General features: G+C 35.0%; 1 protein-coding gene across 1 annotated transcript; it reads left to right on the forward strand.

Annotated features, from left to right (window-relative positions):
* Nucleotides 1–7,639: 7,639 nt before the first annotated feature.
* On the forward strand, nucleotides 7,640–15,043 carry C5H4orf33 (chromosome 5 C4orf33 homolog). Its single transcript, XM_065878235.1, has 5 exons — nucleotides 7,640–7,820; nucleotides 10,250–10,310; nucleotides 12,677–12,728; nucleotides 12,859–13,058; nucleotides 14,921–15,043. Exons 1-5 carry the CDS (start codon nucleotides 7,640–7,642, stop codon nucleotides 15,024–15,026), a joined length of 600 nt encoding a protein of 199 aa, XP_065734307.1. The 3' UTR covers nucleotides 15,027–15,043.
* The last annotated feature ends 3,893 nt before the right edge of the window (nucleotides 15,044–18,936 follow it).

Consider the following 18,936-nt stretch of genomic DNA (forward strand, 5'->3'; position numbering starts at 1 on the left):
AACTGAAAATATCTGAATAATGGCAACACCCCAGTGTAATATCTGCTCTTGCAGATGGGGAGAAAATTACAGTAACTTTACTTAAACCTGTAGAATATGCCTGCTCTTCTCAGAGTAGCTGTGACGCTCAGGTGTAGTGACTCCTTGCTGAATTAAACCCATAGATCCTATTAAAGTTTTGGTAACTCTCAGCAACTAGGACACAGAGCAATTCTATTTGGAAGCATTGTAATTCTTTAAATTATTACTTTTTGTGAGAAGTTTAATACTTTATACATGATTTAGTTATTAATTTATTATCCTATAAAGAAACAATAATTTCACATTGCCTTGGGTGAAAGAGACAATAAGAAAATAGGCTAAGTGGTGCTGGGAAAACTGGACAGGTACATGTAAAAGAATGAAGAACACTGCCTAACACCATACACAAAAATAAACTCCAAATGGATTAAAGACCTAAATTTAAGACCAGACACTATAAAATTCTTAGAGGGAAACATAGGAGAAACACCCTTTGACATAAACCACAGCAAGATCTTTTTTGACCCACCTCCTAGAGTAATGGAAATAAAAACAAAAATAAACAAATGGGACGTAATTAAACTTAAAAGCTTTTGCACAGCAAAGGAAACCATAAATAGGACCAAAAACCAACCCTCAGAATGGGAGAAAATATTTGCAAATGAAACAACAGACAAAGGATTAATCTCCAAAATATATAAACAGCTCATGGAGCTCAATATCAAAAAAAGCAAACAATCCAATTAAGAAATGGGCAGAAGACCTAAATGGACATTTCACCAAGGAAGACATACAGATGGCCAAGAGGCACATGAAAAGATGCTCAACATCACTAATTATTAGAGAAATGCAAAACAAAAGTACCATGAGGTCTCACCTCATGCTGGCCAGAATGGCCATTATCAAAAAATCTAGAAATAATAAATGCTGAAAAGGGTGTGGCGAAAAGGGAACCCTCCTACACTTTTGGTAGGAATGTAAATTGATAAAACCACTATGGAAAACAGTATGGAGTTCCCTTAAAAAAGTAAAAATAGAACTACCATATGACCCAGCAATCCCACTACTGGGCATATACCCTGAGAAAATCATAATTCAAAAAGAGACATGTACTACAATGTTCATTGCAGCACTATTTACAATAGGACATGGAACCAACTGAAATGTCCATCGACAGCTGAATGGATAAAGAAGATATGGTACATACATACAATGGACTATTACTCAGCCATAAAAAGAAACAAAATTGAGTTATTGGTAGTGAGGTGGGTGGACCTAGAGTCTGTCATACAGCAAGAGAAAAACAAATACCATATGCTAACACATATATATGGAATCTTAAAAAAAAAAAATGGTACTGATGAACCTAGTTGCAGGGCAGGAATAAAGATGTAGACATAGAGAATGAACTTGAGGACACGGGATGGGAGGGGGAAGCTGGGGCAAAATGAGAGTAGCATGGACATATACACACGACCAAGTGTAAAATAGATAGCTAGTGGAAAGCAGCCGCATAGCACAGGGAGATCAGCTCCATGCTTTGCGATGACCTAGAGGGGTGGGATAGGGAGGATGGTAGGGAGGCTCAGGAGGGAGGGGATATGGGGACATATGTATGCATATGGCTGATTCACTTTGGTGTACAACAGAAACTAACACAGTATTGTGAAGCAATTATACTCCAATAAAGATCTATTTAAAAAAGAAAATAGGCTGATAGATGCCGAAACTGCTGGGATAGTTAAGACTGAAGCAACCAGAACCATATCTCTAGAGCACTTAACCATATTCCATGATCTCAAGGGTCAGACTATCCTGTCTGAGAGTCTAGTTTTCTATAAGAAAACCACCTCAGAAACAGGTAATTTTAATGATTTGAACAGATAAATGTTTTCTTTAGGCAAACCTATATACTTTAATAATAATAATCTTTTTTTAGTACTTACTATGCCCTAGGCACTGTTCTAAATACTTTATATGTATATTAACTCATTTAATCCTCACAGAACCTTGTAAGGTAGTTGCTATTTTTAAATCCCTTTTACAATAACTTGCTGATGATCGCAGTTGGAAAGTGCCTGAATTTCGATTTGAACCCAGGCAGTCTGGTGCCAATGTTAGAATCGTTGACCACTATGTTTATACCTCCCAATAGGATAATATAATTTGCAGCTAGGATAATATTATTTACAGCTAGTGTAATATAATTTACAATTTTTGCTTATATAGCCAGTTAGCCTTTAGTTACATTAAGTGAATTATTGCCGGACGTGTTCTATTGTAATCTTATGATTTATAGTTGATTTTTAAATTGTGCAACAATTTTAAATATTGCTGAGTTACCCTTCCTTCTTCCTCTAGAAAACCGCTCAAACTTCTGTGGAACGATTAAAAGTCTTCAGACTTTTAAGTCTTCAGACTTTAAGGACCAGCGGTGGTCCTTCAACAGGTCTCTGTGCTTCAGTCCGCCAAGTCCCTCCCCTAGAGCGTGCGGGCAGCGGGGCGGAGCCGCAGGTCCTTTGACCTCGGCCGCAGGGAGCGAGCGAGTGTTGGCCCGAGAAGAGACTCCTGGTCTGTGTTCCCTTCTTGTCAATGCTTTCTCCACTCTGTCGTTCCTCCCACCTTCTCCTAGTCTTGTTGGCTTTTTCTCTTGCAACTTATTTTTCAGCTGCTTCTGGCGGCACAGTTTCCTCCCACTTTCGGGCTAACTTCCTCCTTTCTCCGTTTCTCTCTTAAATGGACGCGGGAGACGGGGAGTGGGGGCGGGGAAGATGCAAACTGAAAAAAAATCTTTTTTGTAGAAAACTGAAAACAAACGTTCGTGAATAGAATATTTGGAAATTATCCTCACAAAACGTTCAGTTGAGAGGACGTATTTTCCATAACTTCCTTCTTTTAACCTTTGTGGATTTTTTTTTTTGCTCTCTAGGCTCTTAATGCTCCGGGGTTCCGTCTCCTTTTTCTTCCTTCATTTCCTTTCAAAGGTCTTCCCATAGTACAAGTAAAGCATGAAAATAATTATTTTCGACTTTTTTTGATGAAAGAATAATTTGAAGAATAGAAGTTAAAATGTGGAAAAGTACAGATTAATAATAAACATCTTTTTAAGAAAGTTTACACAGCCAACATAAAAATTGTATAATAGAATGGTGTTCACCTTGAATGAATATATTCTTTTAATAATATTTCTAATATTCATTCTGACTTTTTAGAAATGTTCAGCATATATAACATAAGGGAGAAAAGAGGTCATCACTATAATGTTTGAGAGATCCAGCTTAAAATTAGACTTTAAAACATTTTTAATAATTTATTTTTGAATAAATGCATGTCTATCATAGTATAAGATTCAAATAGATTTAAAAAAAACGGATACAGTTGAAAGTAAATCTTGCTTCCTCAGCTTTCTCAGGCAGATAATCCTCTCCAAAGAGGCAACCACTGCTACACTGGTTTCTTGTATATGCTTCCTGAGATAGTATATGCATTCACAAGCATATATGCAAATAGTCTTCCTTTTTATTAAGTAAATGTGTACTTTTTGCACCTTGCTTTTTTCACCTAATATATTTTAGTTGTATATATAGAGCTGCCTCACTCGTTTTAACTGCTGTGTGGTATTTCCTTGTAAGATATAGCAGTTTATTTACTAGTTCTCTACTGATAGGTATTTAAGTTGCTTACAATATTTTGTTATTCTAAACAATATTACAGTAGATATCTTTATAACTTAGGTCTTTTTGAATATATACAGGTGTAATAACTCCTAGAACTAGAATTGTTGAGTCAGAGGTCATTTGCATTTTTTATTTTGATAGATATTGAGGGATTGCTCTTGACAGAGTCTGTGCCAATTATGCCCCAACAGCAATATATTGATTGTTTCTCAGCGTCCTCATTATCACAGCATTTTATCAAACTTTCTGATTCTTGACAATCTAAGGGAAAAATAGTAATTTATTGTTTAATTTGCATTTCTATCATTATTAATGAAACTGAACATTTTGCATTTTCTTTCTGTGAGCTGGCTATTCATATCTTTACCCATTTTTTTGTTGGGATGGTTTTTTCATTATTGATTTCTAGGAGCCCTTTAAACATTAAAGAATTTAGTTATTTGTCTGAACTATGAGTTGCAGGTATTTTTTCCCAAACTGTCTTTGATTTTGTAATGGGTTTTTTTTTGGTGGAGGAAGGCAGATTTTTGCTTTTCTTAAAAAATGTTTATATAGCCAAATGTATCAGTGTTTGTTTGTTTTTTAATGTCTTCTGGGTTTGGGATTATATCTTAAAAGGCTTTTTCTGCTCTAAGATCACCTTTTAAAAACAACCTCCCGATTTTTACTTTCTTGATTTTATTTGGTTTGATTTTTATGTTTATATCTTTGATTCATTTAAAGCTTAGTTTGGTGTAGCAGGATCCAACTTATTAAATTGGAGTGCAAAATGAACCAACTGCTAATGGATCTGGTCGGTTAGGACATGAGTCCTGGTTGATTAGCTACGTGAGAATCATCCTCAACTCCCCACAGACTTTCTTACACTTTATTTCTCCAGCACCTGCTATGGTGCCCGAAACAGAGTGAGTAGCTAATAAACCTTTGATAAACTAATTTGAAAGGAAATTTCTAGATATGATGTCTTATCTTAGTTATTTGCCATTGTTCTAGTATGTAGTGTTGAAAGAGATAGTGATACCACTAACAGTTGATTTCTCCTGCATAAAATCTTAGAATCATGAAATTTTAGATCCAGAGACTAGAACAGTTATTCACTCCACAAATAAATAATAAGTTCCTGTTACTTACAGGCATTCTAGCTAGGGATGCGGAGAAATAAAACAAGTACAATATGTCATGTAATGTAAGTGCTGTGAATCAAAACAGCAGTGTATGGGCAATAGAGAGTGGCAGGGAATGGAATGCTGCATGGATGCCCACTAGCCCAGGTTGTAAAAGACATTAATAAACGAATTGTCTCTACTTCATATGAGCACGTGTGCAAACAATGAAAATTGAAAGGTGGTGGGGGTAAAGCCTCCACAATCCTATGTGTCCCAAGGGAGCTGAAAATCAATTGCCTCTGTCTGGGTCCATGTTATCTTTAGATTAGATTGTAAACTAGTGAGCAGTCCTATAATTTTTAGGTTGATTTTGTTATATTATGCATGCTTAGATTGACGTGAGTGTTCTTTAAGCAAATTAATAAATTTGTTGTTCTGATAAGAAACTAAGGTCATTTTATGCAAAAAGCCAAAATTATATTCTACCCTTGGGCATGTCAGCCATGGCACTCTTCCCTACTAGTGGAAGTCTAGCTGATATTTCTTGCAGTAATTTCCAGGCAATATTCAAAGAAATCTTAGAAAAGGCAGAAAGAACCAGTAGAAAGACTCAGGTTTTCAGTACCTTGTACTGCCAACAAGAGTAGCTCTGCTTTTATCATTTATCTCTTCTTATCTTCCAGTTAGATTACATTTTGAAGTAATTTGAAGTCGTACTCTGACATGACCCATCATGTGTGCATGGAAATGACAGGCCATTTTTAGGAGCACATCACTGCATATGGTTTAATTCCATTTAGACATAGAGATGATGGCCTAAAAGAACTGGGAGTTGAAAATTCCATGGTGGAAGCCCACTGATATAGGATAGGGATCCCTTTAATGTGTGCAGCATTTTTCTGTGGATATGCTGGTTGCATGGAGAATTAGTGAATCAACCAAAACTTCCTAGTCGCTGAGCTATATTTTCCCAGGATTGTCAAGAATTGTCAAGCCCTAAGTTAGGAGCATAGCATCTTGGTGCCAGAATCAGATTTAATCAGCATTTCTAACATCTTGATTTATTCTTATTTCTTCTTGTATGCTGCAAGAGGGTAATTACGTACCAAAATTTGTAGTAGAGGGTGATATATTTGTTTTGCAGAATGTGCCTTGATATTTCAACTAAAGAAAATAAATTTATTATTGAGGTATTTTATTCCAGGCAAATCAGGACTCAATGCCACATAAGTCAGAATCAGTTTATACAGTCTTATCACGCACTGAGCTTACTTCAGTGTTGGAGAATATAAATTGCTGGACGTATCCTCTTCTGAAATGCCGTTAGTTGCAATACCAGAACTATTTTTTAATTTTAGAAGTTATCTATTAAAATTTCTTAGCATATAGTGAAAACTGAGAAAAGCTACATACTTTACAAAAAGGTTTTTGGAGATCTTGGATTCTGTATGTGACACAGAACTTACGTATTTGGATCTCCCAGTGCTGGGCACATAGTAGGTATTCAGTACATATTTGTTGAAATAAATTTATTGAAGTATAATTTTATGAAGCCATCACATTGTATACCTTAAATATCTATAATTTTTGTCAATTATACGTCAATAAACCTAAAAAAAATGTTAAGAAATAAATTTATTCAAAATGTAAAACTTTATTACTTGCAATAAAAATCACATGAAGCAAGGAAATGCATTCAGTGACTTCAGGTAAGCGAAATTAGTCTGGAAATACCATCATTTACAATCAAGGTTATCTTTTGGACAAGACGTAAGGACCTAGTATAATTTAGGGGAATCCATCATTCCCAAAATAAGGTTTTCATCTGTTTGCAGATTTCTGAAATGTCTTCATCTGGGAAAGCATGGCTGACATTGGTTCAGTTTCTTGATTTATTAGCTATTTGACCTTGGACAAGTCTGTTTCTTTGTTTGTAATGAGGATAATAATAGTTCCTCTACAAGTTTTTGTGAAATTAAATGAGATAATGTTTATAAAGTGTTTGATCCATAGTGTTCAACAAAACATAATTTTATTAATATAATACTATGTCCTTCCATTTAATCCTTAGAGTAACAATTTAAAATGCAAATACTGCTTGCATCAGATGTACTTAGTCTATTTCATAGTTTAAATGATAGCAGATTTTGTTCCCATATTTCAATTGGAGAAAAGGGATTAACTGAGCAAATGGTCATTTAACACTTGAAATATCAAAAATTAAAAAGGCTAGGGAAAACCATACCCTGAGACTAGGGAAGACAATATTAAACTCTGCCTGCCTTCAAATGGTTGAAGACCCCTCCACTCCCACCCCAAAAAGAAAAGTTTTAGCCAAAAGAACAGGTGCTAACAGCAATGCTTGCACTCATTTATAGAGATTTTGGGAAATCAAATTGAATTTTACTATAAAGATCTTGATTCCCAGGGGATCCAGTAATTCATCTGCACATTTTACAATAAGACAAAGGATGGCATATAAACTCATAGTGCTTAGAGTTGTTAAATACATGAACAGTTTGCAGTGGATTTAATTACAGTTCTTGAAAACTATTTTGATACACTCTTTAGTAGGTAACTCGAGGTGGATCTAGACTTAAAGTCTTAAAGCTTTTAGGATCCAACTACCTATTTTATAATAGAACTCCATGTCCATGATTTGCCATAACACAAATGGCCTTTTGACTCTCAGAACCTTGTTCTTGTCACTCTGCTGCCTTCCTACCTTTGAAATTTGGCTTTGAAATTTTCATTTCATTTCTTTCTAAAGGAAACATTTGTAAATTGTTAAAGAGGTTTTTTTTTTTTTATTTTTTTTCCCATTAGCGTCTTCAAATGGATTTTAAAATTGAACACACTTGGGATGGTTTTCCAGTGAAGCATGAGCCAGTGTTTGTCAGGCTGAATCCAGGTGATAGAGGAGTGATGATGGAAGTCAGCGCTCCATTTTTCAATGATCCTCCAGCCCCACTAGGAGAACCAGGAAAGCCTTTCAATGAACTGTGGGATTATGAAGGTAAGTGGAAGTCCTGTATTTTATTGCAGACATAAATCTTTTTATAATAACCTTTCATAGAACTATTATTTTATCTTGCTGTAAGGAAGTGAGTGCTTCTGAGCAACTGACATGTGCAGTTTCTGATATTTCCTACCGATCTCGCACTCTTTTGACTTTTTCCCGTTACCTATGTGACTTCGACTATATAACTAGAACAGTGAAAAATGGCAATTACAAATCCAGATTTTTTTAATTGCTGCTATATTTCCTTCCTTTACTCCTGTTACCTATTCTGAGTTCAGCATTTGTTTTGTTCTTAAGTATCTTCAAATTGCCACTTTAACCTTATAAACCTTCTTTATGGAAGCTTCGGGGTGTTTCACTTATTATGAAAACACCATTAACTTAAACATGAAATGTAGTTTTTATTTCATACTGGCAAGTAATCTCACACATTAAGTGAGAGCTAAAAGACCGGCCATGAAATTCCAGTTTCAGGTTTGCTGTATGATCACCTTCTAATGAATCCTAATTAAGCCACCAAACTTATCTTTCTTAAATAATCTTTATGATGCCATTTCCTAGATTACAAATCATTCCTGTCCCTAAGATAAGGTTCAAACCCTTCCCATAAGCTTCCAGGGTACTCCTGAATCAAGCTATCAAATTAAACCAAAAGTTCTTGAATTCCAAAAGGCTAATAGTCTCATTCGTGCATATTCTCACTCATGTACCTTTTCTCAGTCGAGTCCCCCTGCCTCTAATGCACATTGTTCAAGGTCTAATTCAGGTTTCATTTCTTCAAAGAAACCTTTGATGACTCTCCTAGTCCATACTAACATCTACCTTCTCTGTACCATCTATATAGTATGCATTTTGCCAGTGTTAATCTATCATATGTTAAACATATGTTGTCTTTTATTGTTATAGAACTTGTATATACCAGCTTCCTTTTGGTGTACACACTAATGTGAGTTATCTACTGGAGGTACTATAGACACCAAACCCAACAAGTCCTAAACTCAACGCATCCACTTCTCTCATAAACTTGCTTCTTTCACTAATTGCCCAATCTCAATCAATCGCACTATAATACATCGAATCACCAAATGTAGAAATGTGAGATCTTTCCAAGATATCCTTCTCTCTCACTCTCCATATTTGGATTTATTTGTTAAGTCCTGTCAGTTTCACCTCCTAAATGTTTCTCTCATTTATTATCTCTTCTTTATCCTACCATCCTTGCCATAGGTAAAAGACTTTAAAAGGAACAGTAAGACTCTGAGTTGTGGATAGGGCTATATCTATATCTTAGATATTTTATTATTATAAAAATAACACATGGAAAACTAGAAACAACCTAAATGTCTATCAATAAAGAATTATGTGAATAAATCATAACATTCTATAGAAGAATACTATGCAGTAATTAAAAAGAATTAGGTATCTATATGCTGTACAGTTGTGTGTGTGTGTGTGTGTGTGTGTGTGTGTGTGTGTGAAAAAAGCAAGTTGTAATCAGAAAATGATTCCATATATATTTTTTTAATCTATGCAGGTAAAATAGATTATGGAAGGACAGAAGAAGTCTGATAGGTTTTAGAGCAAAGTGGGAAGAAAAGGACTTTGACTTTTTACTTAGATATATGTTTATGTTCTTTTAATAATTTAAAAGAAATGTGTCATTTTTATAATTATACAGTTTTTTAAATAAACATGCTCAGAAAATTTCAGGAAATTATAAAGAAAAATCACCCAACCTGTATTCCACCTGTCAGAGATAACCAACCATAACATTCTTGTGCATGTTTTGCAGGCATCTAGGCACAGGCATATGTGCACATTTTTGTTTCATGTGCATTTGGTTATTGCTCTGCAGCCTACTTACCAAATATCATGGATATCTTCCTATATCAAAAAATATTTAACTGTATATTTTATTTTAATGACTGCATTATATTCTATCACATGGAATACACAGATTCCATAATTTATTTAACAGGTCTCCTATATAATAGGATATTTATTTATATAACAGGAGATAACAATTTAGACCATTTCTTTTTGAGTAATACTGTACTTTGATGAATAGCATCTTACTTCTTTTTCAGTTGTGTGATTATTTCCTTAGGATAAATTCCTAGAAGAAGATAACTAGCTCAGAGTCTGTGTGATATGTTCATTTCTTTACAACCTCACCAGCACTAGGCTTCATTGATATTTTTATTTTATGGTAATCTGATATGGGGGAAAAATGATTTATTTTCTATGTATTTTTTTCTTCCAGGCAATGTCTATTTATTTTATTTTCCCCTTTTCCTAGTGGTGATATAGCTTTAATTAAAAATAATGCATTAATTCACTTTATATTCTAAAGGTATAAACAAATTATTTATTGTTGAAGCAAAATTAAGTTTCTCAATATGTCATATCTCTGTTTTCAAAAGTTGTGGAAGCATTTTTCTTGAATGACATAACTGAACAGTATTTAGAAGTTGAACTTTGTCCGTAAGTATAAAATATTTCTTCTAACTCACTACTACATATTTTGAATACATTATTTTCTAATTATATATCATGGATATAGTAAAAGCTCACTAATTCTAGTTAACTAGTCAGAATGCTAATTTGAATTAATCTGAATTATGTATAATTCCTTATTTTCAAGTAAATGTATAATGTAGAATATATAAGGTTTTAAAAATATTATGTTGATACTATTTTCAATTCACTAATGTAGTTGGTTTTCTAATAAATTTGAATGTGTTTTTGCAAAATGAAAAATTAGTATAAAACTCTTTCATTATTTACTCTGTAAATTTGCATTGTTATATATTAGCTATTTAGAAATAAAGAGAGGCATATTCATTATTTACTCTAAATTTGCATTATTATATATTCGCTATTTAGAAATAAAGGGAGGCGTATAGGTATAACGAAGTGAACTACTTTATGAAAATGTTTCTTTTAGGGGATTCTTTTAATAACTAGATTAAACTTTAATTTTATATATTACATAATTATGTATTCATGTATTCCTTCCTTTATTTATCATTCATTTACTGAGTGTATACTATGTCACTTTATGTTCAGTGCCAAGGATAAAAACTAAATCACACATGGCTTTTCCTAGACTTATGAAAAATATTAACCTTGGACTCTTTTTGTACAAATTTAACTTGTCCTTGGGAACTCCACCTGGTTGGCAGTTTTTTTCCTGTAGAAGTCAAAAAGTAAATCTATACCTACCTGTTATCTAAATTATAAGAAATTTTAAGTTAATATTTAGTAATGAAAAATTTCTTTATAATTCCATTACTCATTTAAAATGACATTTAAATACTTCTCAGCATCTGTTATCTAGTAGCCTTTGTCCTTTTGTAGACTGAGCAGAGTCCCAAACAATTGATTTCAATGAGATTTTAGATATCATTTTCTTTTCCCTTATTTTGATTTCTTGCTAATGCTAGTGTGGAAAATATAGCTGTTCACAATTATATTTTTCAGAAGAGTAATTATATATCTTTGTTACCCTTCAACTAATATGCCAAAATCTTTTATTGAAAAATATGATTAATTCTCATAAACTGTAATGTGAGGTAAGAAAATTTCACCATACACATGAGGAAGCTAAGGCAAATAGGTTTACAACTTGTCTAGAAGATAGTCAAGAACTTGAATCTGCTAGAATTCTAAAGTTACATCCTTAGTTTAAATTTTTAGATGATAATATCAGTTTATTTTTATAAAGTGATGACTTAGCATAAGATACATCAGATAATTAGATTATCTTTTGTTAGGAAATTATTCAATAACCATAATGTATAAAATTAATAAATTCTAAAAGTTTGTTTTTAGATACATCAGGACAGTTAATAATCAAGAATCATGGTTTTGCTTCAGGCAATCAACTCCTGTGACAGTTAACCTCTAGGAAAGCAACTTGAATATGTTTGTTTGAAATTTTAAGAACTTTTATTGTTCTTAGGGTATTCTTAAGGTTGCATAATAACAATAAAAGGAAGCAGGGAACTTTTAAATGGAAAAGAATACTTGTTTTCTGTTAGACTAGTTTCTTGAAGGAAATCCTTCCTGAAAAGCTCCCAACAGACCATCTGTGTCAAAATGTTTAGATATAGTCTTTTCCAGAGACCGTAAATTTGCTTCATGTAACTATTTGAAATCCTTTGATTCTTACTGACATGGATAATCCCAACTATGCCCTCTTATTAGAATTCTCTTTTGGGAGTATGTTGTGCTTCTCCTTGAAGATGTGACATCAGTATCAGAACTAATGGTTGAAAGCAGGAAAACACAGCAGGCAGATAGGTCGAGGACAGTTGTATGAGAAAATAGTTACAAATTAAAGTCTTCAACCTGTTAAGTAGTTTTAGACAATCTGTATTTTTATCTTCCATCTTCGTAATGAGCTTCAAGACAGTTTTCTTATAGAAATAACCTTTAATATGTTTGTTGGATTTTGACCTGGAAATTGGTGCCAGCTTCCCTTAGGATACTTTCATTTTTGAAACGAGTTTTATTATGAACTCCAGATACCCCGCCCCCTTTGCATACTTTGGAGCATCTAACCAATTGAAGTATTTCATATAGTTTCCTATTTAAAGAATATAAAAAGGAGTCTGAACACGTGTAGCTTTATGCATTTGACGGCAATTGCCTGGAAAGTGTTAAACTCAAAGAAGCCATTTTTAAGTAACTGAACACGCTGGCTGTCCCTGTAATTACCCAATATTCATATTGCATCTTTTAATTATTTGGAAATTTAGTTACAAGCATACACATGGCAGATATGAAGGATAGTGAAGATAATAATGTTTATTTCAAACACTCATGAAGAATTTTAATTTTGACAGCCATGGACAGCATTTGGTGCTTTTACTCTCTGGAAAAAGAAATGTATGGAAAGTAAGTAAATAAAAATATAAGACAAAATCCTTAAGTGTATAAGATAGATTTTTTAATGTTAATATATACATATTTAAATATTATTATAAATATGAATTTACCTTTTGTGTTTCACATGTTGTTTCTGTAGCAAGAACTTGATCTATCATTCAAAGCGTCCAGAGGAGAGACAAAATGGGAAGGTAGAGCTTATCTTCCTTGGAGTTATTTTCCACCAAATGTGACAAAATTCAATTCATTTGCAATTCATGGATCAAAAGATAAAAGAAGCTATGAAGCTCTTTACCCTGTACTTCCACATGAGCTGCGGCAAGGACAAAAACCTGATTTGTAAGTAGAAAATAAATGTAAATATGTCCCAACTATAACAGTTTTTAAAAATTAATTCTTGGTAGAGTAGTAGTAACATGTTTTCGTCAAAGAAGACACGTGTAAAAGCACCAAGTAGAGTTCTATGTGTCCTGATGGTCTTCAGTGAGTATCTGGCAGACTGACTTTGGACAGTCTCTCTCACTGCTGTCAGTAGAGCACTTAGATTTCCATGGCAGTGTGAGAAAAGTCTTGCTTAGTGAGTATTACTACAACTGGCATAGAAGTGTGGTTGTAAGTTTATTTATGATCCCTTTCAGAGCGAAACGGCCAGAGGCGTCTGTTTTTCCTGGTGTGAGCAAAGGGTTTTGCAAAGAGCAAATCCTTTCCCCTTGCTGCTTGAGAATCTGACATTAAGTCAACTCTCTAGTTCTCTTCTCCTGGTAACCTCATAAGGATAAAAATGTCAGCTCTATTTCTAGGCAGCATAGATGGAGACAGCACAGCTTTGGGATTTCCCTTTAACAGTAATGTTCTCTGTGGGGACCCTGGAAGCTATACCTAGGGAGTTATTGCAAGAAATACTGTCTCCTGTTGGACAGCGGGCATACAAGCCAGGAGATCTCCTATGCTTTCCCATTTTGAGTCTGATCTCTTTGCACCTGAAGCTGTCACTTAAGGAGAATGTAGCCCTGGCCAGCCTTCATGGACTGCTGCAAACACTACCAGCTCAGGGAGGAAAGCCAGCCTCTGTCCTGGGGCAAGCTGAGATTCCCGCACTATAGCTATAGCGCGTACTCAAGTGGCCAACATAGTCTGTGAGTCTGCGTGTTTAGAAAAGCCTAACAGAGACATCGTAGTGGGCTTTGTACTCTGGTACACAGATTTCGCTGCCTTTTCACCCTTGGAAAGTGCTGCACTGTTCTCCTTCTCCCTTGCCCTTCCTGTCGTGCTCTTACTCTGCTGTGCTTGACTCTTTATCTCTTCTAGCTTATTCCTTTATTCTGCCAGATGCATTTTTCCCTTTTCCCCTTGCTTTTCTAGGAAAGCCTCTTTCTCCCTTTCTTTCTCTTATCCTTCACTGTCGTTTTCTTAACTGCTTAATCTGGGTTGACTAAAACTGGCCCCGCCTGGCCAGATGGACAGAGTAGGACAGGAATCTAGATGTAACTCACCCAGGGCTCACATATCAAGATGGCATGTTTCTCTGGCTCTTCACAAGCTAGTGTATTCCTGTATTCAGGCTTCCTACGTATAGGTTATCGGAGGCTTACTCTAGGTAAAAGTATGATTATGCCATTGGCTAGGGCAGAATGATTTCCTACAGAGCAGGGTTCCATTGCAGCATGTTAGCTAACCTTTCTCTCATTAAACCACAATAGAAAGCTTCCTAATGGTTAAATGGTTTTCCTAGAAAGAAAAGAACTAGAATTAACCCTCTTTTACATAAACCTGCCTTGCTTTGGCAAAGGAGTCTGTTCTTTGATCTGTTGAGCTGAAACCTTTAAAAAAACAGTTATTTACATAACTGATACAAATCATCAAAGTTTGAATATGAAAACATCTGTAAGAGTATAATATGATTTGTTTAAGGCTAGATGGAATGAGTCAGGTTTTCAGGGTTGGTTTTTATTTCTCCCTTCAGCTGTGAGGGAGCTATCTGCAGAACTGAAAGGAGAGTGCTTTGAGATATGGGTGAATATTTTCAGAGTTGAATGATTGCTAGAGTGAGAAAATTGTACATGTAGAATACATCTTACCTTTGATATTCTTAAAATAGAATGTCCTATAACAGATATAACAAAATAAATAGCCCTTCAGGACAGCTTTTTCACAAATGCATAATTCATTTCAATTCCAACCATCTTTTTCTTTGCATTTAGCCATCATCTGGAATACTTCAAGCCTTTCAGTTTTAACACACTGCTTGGAGAAGAGTGGAAACAACCAGAGTCAGACCTGTGGCTAACAGAGAAACCTGATGTGTAGGAGTATAGTAGATGACCACATCAATCATTTCTTCTCTGTACCTTTTAAGGTAAACTAATAATAAGTATAATCTCTTTCAAGACACCATGAACACATTTCAACAATAAATATTTCATAGAGGTCAGTGAAAGTATGCAGTATCTCTGTGGCAAATTGTGTATGAATTAACAAGAAATTAGAAAGTTCATGTATGATTTTATCTATAAAGTGAAAATGTTTCTTGGAGTCACTTAGTCCAGGAGCCATCATGCCAAGGGGCTCTACCATCTGCCTTGCAGCACCATCACCCCACATATCCCGGACTCTGTCAACCAAAATCAATATTTCTCTTCCCACTCCCCTAAACCTCAGCCAGCTTATGACTGAATATCTTATTTGTACATTTTTGAACTCCATAGTAATGTATAATAATTCTTTACTCAGACTCCTGTGTCCATTTTTGAAATGAATAGAAAACAATGACATATTTCAGTTGAACAGGAGGTGCACATCTGTTAAGGCATTATTAAAATACATGTGCTACTTAATTAGCTGTATTTTCTGTCTTATGACTATTTTTCTTCTGTAGAAGAAAGTGGAATGAAGTAGTCTTGAATTCGGCCAACAGATTCTGCTTTCATTTACAAATAAATGACATTTTCTTAATGCTGTTAAACAAGATGTCAAAATGTCTTCATTTTATTTTATAAACATCAAACACTCCTGGTCCATAATTTTCCAATTTTGTATTACAATTCATAGCTTGAAGCCATCTAGTAGATTATCTATGAACTTCTCCACCAGACCTGGTCCTTTACCACCATTCTTAACTCAGAGATTAGCAGTCTTACAGAATAAGAACCTTTATTACTTGTACAGATACCTAGCTGCCTATCCAGCGATATAGTTTTTCCTCTTCTTCTTTGCTAACTCTTATATAGCTTGAATTTTTAGGGGATTTTCTCAAAAACTACATTTACTCATATTCCTTTGCAGGTAGAAATGGCACTGTAAAACAGTTTAGGTCAACGAGATTTAAGTATACAGTGTTAGATGGGCCTTCAAGAAAAGACGCCTCACAGATGAAGGACTCTGCTGCCATGTACCTTTTGTCCTTTGCCTCCCCTCTCCCTTTTTCCTGAATTATAGAATTGATACCCGAGGTAACATGCTTGCTCCATTGTGTTAATGAGGAGACAACCCAAGAATAGCTCAGTAGCAAGATAAAGGAGCCTGGGCTCCAAACAGCACAATAGAGTAACATGTCATATCTGGACTGCTACCTACAGATCTCTTTATAAAGAGAAAATATAAACTGCCTAATTTGTTTCCACAAATCAATCTATAGATTCAATGCAATCCCATTTTAAAAAACCCAGAAGGCTTTTTTTTGGTAGAAATTGACATGTTGATTCAAATTTTATATGGAAATGCAAAGGACCTGAAATAGCCAAAAAAATTTTGAAAAAGTACAAAGTTGGAGGACTTGTACTACCTGACTTTAAGACTTATTGAGCTTCAATAATGAAGAAAATATGACCTTGCATAGATTTAGACAAATATATCAATGGAACAGAATAAAGAAACCAGAAAAAGAACTACATATAGTCAATTGATTTTTGACAAAGGGAACGGGTAGTCTTTTCAACAAATTGTGCGGGAATAACTGGAAAAACATGAAAAGAAATTAACTTACCTAACAACCTACAGGAAAATTAACCTAAATGTGACTGGTGAAATGAAAAAAGTTCTAGAAAAACTCTTCACATTCAAGGGTAGACAAAGATTTTTTTCAAACAGGACATAAAAATCACTAAAAAAGAAAAAAATGAGAAATTGAACTTCATCAAAATTTAAAATTTCTGTTTGTCAAAAGCTTCCATTTAAGAAAGCAAAGAGGCAGTCCAGCAATTCCACCCCTGGGGATCTATATCTGAAAAAAAATGGAAACACTAATTCAAAAATGTACATGGACCCCAGTGTTCATAGCAGCATTATTTACAGTTGCCAAGATATGGAAGCAGCCTAAGTGTCCATCAACAGATGAATGGATAAAGAAGATGTGGTATATATATATACAGTTGAATACTACTCAGCCTTAAAAAAGAAGGAAATTTTGCCATTTGCAATGACATGAATGGACTTGGCATTATGCTTAGTGAAAAAAGAGAAAGACAAATACTGTATGATATCACTTATATGTGGAATCTAAAAAATAAAACAAACTAGTGAATACACTGTAAGTCCCCTATATACGAACGAGTTCTGTTCCAAAAGTGTGTTCAGAAGTCCAATTTGTTCATAAATGCAACGAAGTTAGCTTAGGTACCCGACTAACACAATTGGCTTTATAATACTTTTCACACAAATAATACATAACAAACAAAAAGAAAACAGTTTTAATCTTACAGTACAGTACCTTGAAAAGTACAGTAGTACACAGTACAACAGGTGGCATACAGGGGCTGGCATCAAGTGAACAGGCAAGAAGGGTTACTGACTGGAGGAGGGAGAGGAGGTGGGAGATGGTAGAGCTGAAGGATCGACAGCAATAGGAGATGGAGGGCAAGCTGCAATTTCACTCACACCTGACGCGGATGGCACAGGTTCTGGTCCCTTGCTGGATTCAATTCTATCTACCCTCTTGGAAAAACGATCCAGTGATGTCTGGGTAGTAGCTCTTTTTTTCTCACCATAGATGACGCGGTAGCACTGGACTGCATCCTGAACGGCTGCTGCAACCTTTGTGTAATGTTCTACATTCAGTTCCTATGCCTCAAAAAATAACAGTGCCTCCTCAAATAAAGAAAATCCCCTTGTCATTTCCTGCATCATGAATCTCTTCAGTTCTTCAGTTACTTCTTCCTCTGTCTGTCTTCGTCCTTTCTCTGGGCACGTTTGCATCTTTGAAAGTTTGCAACTTGAAGATTGGTATATAGGTGACTTACTGTATAACAAAAACTGAACAGACTCACAGGTACAGAGAACGAACTAGTGGTTACCAGTGGGGAGAGGAAAGGGGGAGGATCAAGTTAGGGGTAGGAGATTAAGAGGTACAAACTACTATGTATTAAATAAATAAGCTAAAAGGATAAATTATGCAACACAGGGAATATAGCCAATATTTTATAACAATAAATGGAATATAACCTTAAAAATTGTGAATTACTATGTTGTACACCTGAAACTTATGTAATATTGTACATCAACTATACCTCGATTTAAAAAAAAGAATTAGAAAAAATAGATAGTGAAGAGGCAAGCCACAGATCGGGATAAAATATTTAAAATAGATATATCTGATAAAGGACTCTTCCCAGAATACATAAAGGATGCCTACAAATCAGTAATAAAAGGACAAGCCAATTAAAGAGCAAAAGACTTGAACGAACACTTCACAGAGGAAAATATATAAAAGGGCAATAAGTAGAAAGTATAGCAAGGTTCTCAACTTCCCTTATCACCAAGGAAATGGAAATAAAAACCACAACAAGGGGCTTCCCTGGTGGCGCAGTGGTTGAGAGTCCTCCTGCCGATGCAGGGGACACGAGTTCGTGCCCCGGTCCGGGAGGATCCCACATGCCGCGGAGTGGCTGGGCCTGTGAGCCATGGCCACGGAGCCTGTGCTCCACAACGGGAGAGGCCACAACAGTGAGAGGCCCGCGTACCACAAAAACAAACAAACAAACAAACAAAACGCAACAAGATACCACTAAATAACCAAAATTAAAAATTCACACGATGGCTAAAATTGGAAATGACTGACAATACCAAGAGTTAATGAGAATGTGGAGTACCTGCATCACAGGTTCAGATATAAATGAGAACTTTATAATATGGGGGCAAAGTAAAGCACAAATATCCTAGATACAATCAAAACCATAGTAAAGATTGAATTTGGATGTTGCACTTTGTATCTTCCTTTTATCTG

Source organism: Phocoena phocoena, chromosome 5 (assembly GCF_963924675.1).
Source record: "Phocoena phocoena chromosome 5, mPhoPho1.1, whole genome shotgun sequence".
Taxonomy (NCBI): domain Eukaryota; kingdom Metazoa; phylum Chordata; class Mammalia; order Artiodactyla; family Phocoenidae; genus Phocoena; species Phocoena phocoena.